Here is a 10,347-nt window from a genome sequence, read left to right on the forward strand (position 1 = left end):
ACGTTAAAATCCGAATAAATAAATATAGCCTCATGGCCGTCTGTCGGTCGTGGTCTCTCGTCTCTCTCTCTCTCTGTGTGTGGGTGTGTGTGTGGGTGTGTGTGTGTGGAGGGGATTTGCAGGACCACTGCTGTACACACCGAGCAGCCAGCGTTGCTGCAGAAGCTGAGACTAAAGCTGATGTGCACAATGAGTTTCGGGCTGTTGGTCATCATGGCTGGATTATTTGGATTGCTCAGTTTCAGTCTGCTTGCCGTGGCAGTGGGCACTGAGTACTGGTACATTATAGATGCCGACCAAGTCGTCAACTCCAGCTGGCACTTCGCCAGTTCGCACTCGGGATTGTGGAGGATTTACGAAGGTGCTGTGAGTTTCTCTACAAACACCTGAGAGCAACTTTGGGTTTGTTATAACGGCTGGGGTGGATAGCGTACTGTCACGTAATTCCGCACGGTTCTAATATTGTTACAAACGAAAGACTTTTGGTGACGAATTTTATAGTAATACTGATATGCGCGGAATTAATAAACAAATAGTAATGCGAACTGTTTTTTTTCTTGATTTATTTTCTGTCTCTTAAAATTACACGCTCAGTCACCCGTGTAACGTGTAGGAATGCCGGTGAATCAACAGGCGATTCATGTATCGATTCCTTTTAGCAACTGCTTTTATTTATACACCGACTCGTCGAAATAAACCAGTTAAGCTGTTATAATTCAGGTAATATAGCATCTTGGCGATTGAGACCATTATTCTAGCTGCTTAGTCTTCACACTATTGTGGACTTGTGTGTGTGGAATCATTCAAATCTGTATGGAACATGGTGACCACACTTTACATGTTAGTGATGCAGAATTCATTCCAATTTGACTAGTCATTTATTTGTTTGCCAAGCATGTCACCAACATGTCATTTAGTCCACTACACCGTACTGACCATCTTGTTAATTCTTGGCCATCTTGTTAAAAGGGCAGTGGTAGCTCAGTGGTAGCCAAGTTGCCACTGTTGGGCCCCTGGGCAAGGCTCTCAACCCTCAATTGCTCAAATCGTATTCAATGATAATTGTAAATTGCTTTGGATAAAAGCGTCTGCTAAATGTCAAAAATGTAAATGTTAAACTAACCTCAGCCCATTTATATATAATGATTAGAAGCTGATGATTAGAACCGAATCTTTCAACCTCGTCTGGATAGATTCAGTATTTATAGCTTTGCTACACGAATACAGAAGTTATACAAACTAATTCTGATCAACCACAATCAATCAGTCAATCAATATTTAGTTTTGCTGAGTTTAGCTAAATATTGATTTTAGCTGTGTCTGCCCTACCAATTCCAGGTGTATAAAATGAATTTAAACAATTGTATGCTTCCAACTTTGTGACAAGTGCCAGTATGACTGTACCTCTATGTACCATGAAGACAAGGTATGACAGTTTGTCATAAAAAATGTATCAATCACAGTGGCCTGCACTTGTCCTGACCCCTGTTGAGATTAAGAGCCAGGCCTTCTGGTCAAACCTCACAAACGCTTTTTAGACTGCATGGGCACAAACTCCTAAAGACACACTAAAATCTTGTAAAAGCCTCCTCTGAGGTGCTTTAATCTATAAAGATGCAATTCAATAGAGTTGAGGTCAGGGCTTTGTGTGACCCACTGGAGTTCCTACACAACAAACTCAACAAACCATTTCTTTATAGATTTTACTTTGTCCACAGGGCCGCTGTCATGCTGGAACAAGAAATGACCTTTTTCAAGCTGTTACTGCCAAAGTAGAAGCATGTCATTTTTTAGTATAAGTGATTTTATACACGTTACAAACCCCATCTCTGGGAAAAGTAGGGACATTTTATAAAATGCATTAAAAACAAGAATTTGAGATGGTGAATGTTTTCAGTGGCCAACTGAATTGTATTTTATAAATATAATAAAAATAATTTGTAATAAATGAATTTGATGACTGCAATATAAGAAAGTTGGGAAAGGTATTTTTTGTCACTGAGTATACTAACTGTTGCAGTTTGGGGCTTTGGTGAATACGTTTGGCCATATGGTGTACATGTACCTTACAAATGTATGTTATTCTTTAAGTTAAACTTTAGCTCTACACATACTATTACAATTCAGATTTTAGTCTTTACTATACTATAAAATAACCAATTTTAATACCAAGCTTGCAAAAAGATTTAGAAAAACATAAGCATTCAAATCCAGATAAAAAAAGAACCAAGTAGTGCAGAAGCTTTTAAATATTAATTCTCATGCTTTATGTTCAACATGTTGACTTCACTTCAAGTTGCTTATTTATGATCATATGTTTATCAGTTAAGATACCAATAAAATATGCCTGTAAATAAACATATTTAAAAGAGAAAACTTGGGTCTCTTGGGAGGTGTCCTTACATATTGTCTTGGATACTGGTGGGCCTTGAAGGTAAAAATGTTAAGAGCGTCTGGGCTGTAACCATCTGTCCTCATTCATAATGGAACAGCAACTGAAACTGGTAGACTTTTTAATTTTATTTCCTTTCCTTTGTGTAGGCACACTGTCAGTATGAGTAATATAAGCAAAATATAAGCAAACTGATTCTTTCAAACTGTCTGGATCAAATACTTATAATTCAACTGAGCCAACCTATTTATTTTTGTATTTGTAGCACTGGTGTACTCATTCAAATTGAAACAGCATATGTTATTGGTAGACTATTTTTTTCCCCCTTGTGTAGGCTCACTTCCAATGCAAATTCTGCATGTAGAAACTAATACATTCCACACTTGTTTGAATAATGTTTTTCACAGAAAAGAATGGCAGTTATCATGACATCTCCTTCTATATGGACACTTCAGAGCTCACCGAGCAGGAGAAGCACCTTTTAAGTGAGTCTGGGAATGTGCCTTTAAAATTAATACAATAAAATCAATGGAAATTAGCTTGGTTTATCTACACAGATGTCTCAGAAAATAGTTTTATTTGCTCATATTCTTGATTTGTAAATGATGGTCTAAATAAATATGCATGTTTGAAGGGTACTTAATATTCTCTTTTTGTAGATCTGCACCGTGTCATTGTCATCTTACTGCCTGTCAGCCTGGTACTGATGGTGTTTGGAGGCATCTTTGGCCTGGTGGGTTCCCTCGCCCGCAGTTATACCATTCTTACTGCCGTAGCTGTGTACTTCCTCATCTGCAGTAAGTGGGTTAGTTTTACTGTAAAGCTCTTTGGCCATGGTAGCTCTGTATTCTTGTTAAGTAATTAAAACATTTATATGTAAATATAAAAATTTACACAAAATTGTAACAAAAAACAAAACTGAACTTGTTTTTTAATTGCTTTTTGGGAATAAGCAGACATTATATTCATAGGCATCCATTCATTTTAAACAGCGAGTACAGCCAAGTGGCTTCCCAATGCAATGCACGGATCGACATCATCAGCTACCTCTTTAATAAGTATAGCTATGGTTACGGCAGGAAAATCACAAACTCAGGAGCATAAGTGTGCTTTAGGACTGGGTTTGTAAAATGCAGCATCTGCTCACATTTCATTCAGTTCAATCAAATACATCATCTTCGATTTGCCTTGCTTTTTTATAGGCCTTATCTGCTATCCATATTATGACAAATGCAGAAAAAATGGCTTGGACACATCAGCACGGTGCTTTAGGATCAGCTTAGTTTGATTAGATTGTTTTTAATTCTGTATTATTTACAACTTCTGAACAATCTGAATGCTAATTAATTATATCATAACAAATTTTCTAAATGAACAAAAATATGTGGACACCCCTTCACTTAGTGGATTTGATCATTTCAGCCACACCCTGTCTTTTCTGGCTTATAAGCTTTCATAAACTGTGGTCTGTCCTGATGTCTTTATATTATCTTCTAATCTAAGCAGGTTAATAACAGCAGCCATTTGGAATTAGTGGGCATTTTATTTTGGTAGGCAGTGGGTAGTCTATGTTCATATATAGTCAATTAAGCCAAATGTAATGATTGCTAGTTTAGGCTTCTGACATTTCTTTACTTTTGGAACTGAACCAGAAGTTAGATCTATCGATATCCATTGATACTACAATTACAGCATTAAATTGCATAGACATAATTAATACCACTGCCCTTGCTTTGTTTTAACAATTCTGTCTCGTTATTTTCCAAGTATTTCAATTCTATTTGCTTTGTGTGTGTTTAGCTGTTATTAAATATGACATTTGTTTTTATTCACAAAAATACTATTTAATTGTTCAGTGAAAACATTGGAAGAATCTGTGGAAATCACAGAATTTATTTTTTATTGCATTTAGACCAATGTGTGTGTAACAAGGAACATTTCAGTTCAATATTGGTTAAAAAGAATGGGAAAACTAACATGAACTAATATATTTGACTTTGTCAAATGATGTTTGGCTTGAGCCTGAGGCCTAGTCTGCTACTCATTTTTACTTTTCAGCACAGCACAGTGCAGTGATAATAACATTGTTTTTCTCCATGAAGATTGTGCTGCATATGCCACTGGGGTCATTCAGATTCGCCCTGGTTGAAGAAATCGATCATTTAGTTTAGAGCCAGAAAGAAAAAATGTGCTAATACTCTGCTACGTCTGGGAAGAAACATATTGAGCTACATCCCTCAGGAAATTCATGCAAATTAATTCAGTGAATGCATTATCAGTGTGTATTAAGGGATCTGACTCTAGGCTTATTGGTAAACAAATGCACATATCCTGATCTTGTACATGTTTTTCCTAATATAATTACTGTTATAAGTGTTTTAAAAATAAAACCTAATTTCCTGAGTGCCATAACATGTCTGATTTGGCCTTAATAAAAAAGCCAACAACTTTTGATAGATAAATTGAATAGAATTTTAAAGGTCTACTATAAGCAATTATTTACACTGATGAGCCAAAACAGGATCACCCTCCAAATCCTGCATGGCAATGCCCATTTCTAACAATTGTGCATATCATGATCAGTGATGTATTAATGCTGGGTGGATTGTAGTTACTCATAGAACACAGGTTGAATGCAGCAGATGTAGTCAACCATGAAGACCTGACTGACTTTGAATGGGGTATCTCTGAAACAGCAAGGGGTGCTCACAAGTAGCCATGCCACAAACTGCAGACAGGTTGTTGGGTGGCCAAAACTCACTGAGGGCTATGGTGTCTGATGTGGACCAACAAAAGAGCTATTGTGGCTCAAATTGCAGATTGTTCAGTATTTTTTGTTTCTATATTTTTTATTATGTTTTCATCCAAACTGAGGTATACGGCCTTCTTTTCTAGATTCTGTATTGCCTGCTTTTGTGTCTAGTTTCCTTTTTTATCACTGAGTGTACAGTATATGTTTGTGTAAGTAACTCTCTAGGTATTCTTTCATCTTTGCTGCATCAATATAAGACTTTGCTCGTAATTCCATATGTTTTTCTTCCTGTCCTTTTTATGATTTTTTGTGTTTGTGTTTGTCTCTTGCTGCTTTTGTATCTGTCTCCAAATCCCTCATTAGTTCTTAATTCACTTGAAATCATTCATTTCCTGTCTCTGGATTTTCTTTCCATTTTGTCCTATTTAAAACTGGCAAGTCATTTTACACAGTTCCAAAATCACATAATCTGTGAAGTATGTCATAAACCTAAAATGAATATATAAATTATTCAACTGCACACTTTTGTCTCCACATATACATATTAAATGTAGATTTAATAAAGATTAGAATTATGTGAGCTCATTATAATCGCTTCTTTTTTTGTTTGGTACTATACATATCTTGCAGCTTACCAAATCAAAATTAGTGATTGTATCTGTGATCTCAGACAGACTTTTGGTGGAAATGAATGTAGTTTTTCATCCAGACTTTTTCTACCCTTTAGTTGTGTCCCTTTATCCCTACAGCGTTCTGCTGTTTAATTATTTATAAATTGATTGCCTCCAATGAGATGAATGTTGCAGAATAAGCATGTGTTTTCTAACCTGAAACAGGTTTCTGATCTATTATGTTGATGTATTGCTTAACAGGAGGCACATTTTAACGTGTGCTTACAGAAATCTTATATTCCATATGTTACTGCTGACTCATAGATTCACATGCAGCTATAAGAAGAAACGTTTATCAACTGGATTTCTGCATGAACTATTTATTTTATGTGGACGAATCACATAATGATTGACAAACCAAATCAAATTCTGATGAAAGTGAAATAGGCTGGGAAAGGAACCTGTTATTAACAATGAGTATAACCTAAACATACAGGGGTTAGACAAAATAACTGAAACACCTGTCATTTTAGTGTGGGAGGTTTCATGGCTAAATTGGACCAGTTTGGTGGCCAATCTTCATTAATTGCACATTGCACCAGTAAGAGCAGAGTGTGAAGGTTCAATTAGCAGGGTAAGAGCACAGTTTTGCTCAAAATATTGCAATGCACACAACATTATGGGTGACATACCAGAGTTCAAAAGAGGACAAATTGTTGGTGCACGTCTTGCTGGCGCATCTGTGACCAAGACAGCAAGTCTTTGTGATGTATCAAGAGCCACGGTATCCAGGGTAATGTCAGCATACCACCAAGAAGGACAAACCACATCCAACAGGATTAACTGTGGACGCAAGAGGAAGCTGTCTGAAAGGGATGTTCGGGTGCTAACCCGGATTGTATCCAAAAAACATAAAACCACGGCTGCCCAAATCACGGCAAAATTAAATGTGCACCTCAACTCTCCTGTTTCCACCAGAACTGTCCGTCGGGAGCTCCACAGGGTCAATATACACGGCCGGGCTGCTATAGCCAAACCTTTGGTCACTCGTGCCAATGCCAAACGTCGGTTTCAATGGTGCAAGGAGCGCAAATCTTGGGCTGTGGACAATGTGAAACATGTATTGTTCTCTGATGAGTCCACCTTTACTGTTTTCCCCACATCCGGGAGAGTTACGGTGTGGAGAAGCCCCAAAGAAGCGTACCACCCAGACTGTTGCATGCCCAGAGTGAAGCATGGGGGTGGATCAGTGATGTCATATCATGCCATATCATGGCATTCCCTTGGCCCAATACTTGTGCTAGATGGGCGCGTCACTGCCAAGGACTACCGAACCATTCTGGAGGACCATGTGCATCCAATGGCGGTGCCGTGTATCAGGATGACATTGCACCAATACACACAGCAAGACTGGTGAAAGATTGGTTTGATGAACATGAAAGTGAAGTTGAACATCTCCCATGGCCTGCACAGTCACCAGATCTAAATATTATTGAGCCACTTTGGGGTGTTTTGGAGAAGCGAGTCAGGAAACGTTTTCCTCCACCAGCATCACGTAGTGACCTGGCCACTATCCTGCAAGAAGAATGGCTTAAAATCCCTCTGACCACTGTGCAGGACTTGTATATGTCATTTCCAAGACGAATTGACGCTGTATTGGCCGCAAAAGGAGGCCCTACACCATACTAATAAATTATTGTGGTCTAAAACCAGGTGTTTCAGTTATTTTGTCCAACCCCTGTATATGTAGCAGCTACAGCACATGTGTATTATCTATTTAAAGATCATAATCACAACAGCATTGCAGAACATTCAGGTAATATGTTGCTGCTATGTTTTTCTCCTGGTGTCTGGTGTCATTTTGTTCAGTGTTTTCTTATAATGGATGGATGAACAGAGACTTCAACAAGTTAAGAGATTCCTGCAGGGTTTTACTCCCACATTTCCCTTTTTAAATGATTTTTTTCCACATTGTATGCTTTGCTCTTAATGTGACCTTTGCATGACGCCCACTCACAGGGAGAGGCGTCACACGCCTTCACGTAATTCTTGTCTTAAGCCTAAGGTCCTCATTGAAGTGCATAAGTTTATGATATAACAGTGAACAACAGGGAATATAGTGAATTCACTTTTTTTTTTGTACACTTTATTTGGATTATTTTGGATATAATTGCCATTTTTATTCATCATTCTAAATTTAATCACCCATAACGACAAAGTGAAAACGTCTTTTATTTACAAAAGTTTTCAATACTTTGTGGAAGCCCCTTTTACAGCAGTTACAACTGCAAATCCTCTACATATGTCTCTACATGCTTTGCACACCTGGGTTTGGACAGATTAGGTTAGGCTCTGTCAGAACTGTCATCTTCTCACAGATGTTTGAAGAGATTTAAGTCTGGGCTTTACCTGGGCCACTAAAGAAGGAGGAAGAAAGACACATTGAAGCTTTTGGAAACAAGTGCATCAGAAAAGGCTGAAAATCTCATCTAGGTAGATGATGACCACTGAGCAAGTTTACCAGATGGTCAGAGGAGAAAAGGAGCTACTGAACCACATTAAGTCCTGCAAATTACATTGCTTTGGGCAAAGGATGAGGCACCCACTTGACAGCAGTGAAGGCAGTGTTATGACAGGACTTGTGGAAGGAGTCAGAAAAGTAGTAAGACCAAGAATAAGCTGGATTGACAACATTACAATGTGGATTGTATTAGCAGGAGCTAGTCTGCTACAGGCAACACAAGATAGAGGGCATTGAATAAAGGTGACCCATCTGTGCAGCCAACTATTGCAAAGCAATGATGGCATAAGGACGTGACGTTATAAAGATCTAAACATTTGGAATGGCATGTCCAGCAAGCTCATGGCCAGGTCTCCACTTACGTTTTGTTGTATCGTGTAGTTGGGGCAGTTTAATTAGTGTTTAGCCTTGACTCTTTTTACTAACTATTTTGGCCAACCTTGTTTTGAGGCTTTGGGTAGATTTTAGATAAATGGCTGATAATTTGACTGGGTTTAATCTGGGTCATAATACTGCTTTGTCCACAGTTGTTTGCACCTTAGTGCTGTTTGTTTTTTTAGAACAGCTTTGTAGCTATTTTTATCAGTGAACAGACACAGTGTTAAGAATTGTTCAATTATCTGGTCTGTGCAGAACTCCACACTCTTATGTAATTAGTAGCAGAGGAGTAGCAAGTAGAGCAAAATCAATGTGAAGAATTTGGCGTGATTCAATTGCAGTTTTGGTGTTAAACTGCATCTTTGATTTTTTTATTTAAATATAAATGATTTTGCACTAGATGGATGTGTTTGTGATGTATGTGAAGTGCTGCGATTACAAAATAAATTAAAATTTATTCAAATAAATTACAAACCCAGTTCAAAAATTAGGCACAGCAGGAAATTATAAAAAAGAAATACAAACCCCATTTCCAGAAAAGTTGGAGCATTTTGTAAAATGCCATCTGAGGGCTCAGAGGTCACACACATGTATTAGTGGTTTCTTGCCTTGCCCTATATGACCTAAGATTTTTTCAGATTTTTAGAATCTGTTCACAATATCATGTATGGTAGAGCATAAAAGACCTCCATACATTGTACCTGTTTCCTGTTAGTTTCTGCAGATGTGCTGATATGTATAGTGCATTTTACACCATTGATTCTTCACTCCAGAAAAGAGGGTCAATCTTCTGCCTTTAAATAATGAGTGTGCAACATTTGCAAATGTATTTAATTAATCACTGCATGATTGCAGTATGAATTAATAATGTGGGAAAGGTATTTAGCTTAGAGCTAGTGTAATACATTTTCCAGAAATTATAAATAAAAAAAAGTCATACTTTTACCTAATTTATTTTCAAATTAGTCTCATTTCCATCCAGTAGCTGAGCCATTCCTTCCACATAACAGTTAACCATGCAGGTACCATGTACAATCTAGCAGGGATGTGTTGATGTTTACTACTGGGTTTACTTTGTCAGTAAATGCTTCTGTTCACTGAATGTAATTTAAAAACAATAAATGCCATTCTCTGCTCTGTACAGGCATCTTCACACTTTCGGGTGTGTGCATCTATGTCAGCTACTCTCAGCAGGCCCTGCATGAGCTGCAGCAGATGGTTAGTGCTGAACTTCTAGCCCACGTCCATGTGTCCTTCGGTTGGTCGCTGACCACTGCCTGTCTCTCCTACACGCTGGAGGTAGCGACCGGCATCCTGCTCACAGTTGCAGCTCATGTAGCTCACAGGGAACTGCACCAGAGTCCACAGTTACTTTCTCCATGACATAGAGACGTTACTGAGTGAAACGTTGGAGCAATCACTGTATTGGCAGCAGGCTTTGTTACAAGAAGCCAGAAATGATAAAGAGGTAAAAGTGACAAAAGAAACGTCAGAGTAAAATGAGAGGAAGTTAAATGTTGTTGTTTTTTTAAACGTTTGAATTCTGAATTGAATTTGAATTCAGGAGATATTTAAGTTTGTTCAGAAATTATATTTTATATATTATTACATTTACAGCCACAAAAATGCAATAACTAACAACAATTAACTTAAATAACGGAAAGCAACATACATTGTAGAAAACAAAAAAAAG

General features: G+C 37.8%; 1 protein-coding gene across 1 annotated transcript; it reads left to right on the forward strand.

Moving 5' to 3' along the window:
* The first annotated feature begins 183 nt into the window (after positions 1-183).
* LOC134300305 (transmembrane protein 235) lies at positions 184-10,037 on the forward strand. The gene is made up of 4 exons (XM_062985025.1): positions 184-366; positions 2,805-2,877; positions 3,052-3,189; positions 9,799-10,037. Exons 1-4 carry the CDS (start codon positions 190-192, stop codon positions 10,035-10,037), a joined length of 627 nt encoding a protein of 208 aa, XP_062841095.1. The 5' UTR covers positions 184-189.
* The last annotated feature ends 310 nt before the right edge of the window (positions 10,038-10,347 follow it).

Source organism: Trichomycterus rosablanca, chromosome 22 (assembly GCF_030014385.1).
Source record: "Trichomycterus rosablanca isolate fTriRos1 chromosome 22, fTriRos1.hap1, whole genome shotgun sequence".
In the NCBI taxonomy this organism is placed as follows: Eukaryota; Metazoa; Chordata; class Actinopteri; order Siluriformes; family Trichomycteridae; genus Trichomycterus; species Trichomycterus rosablanca.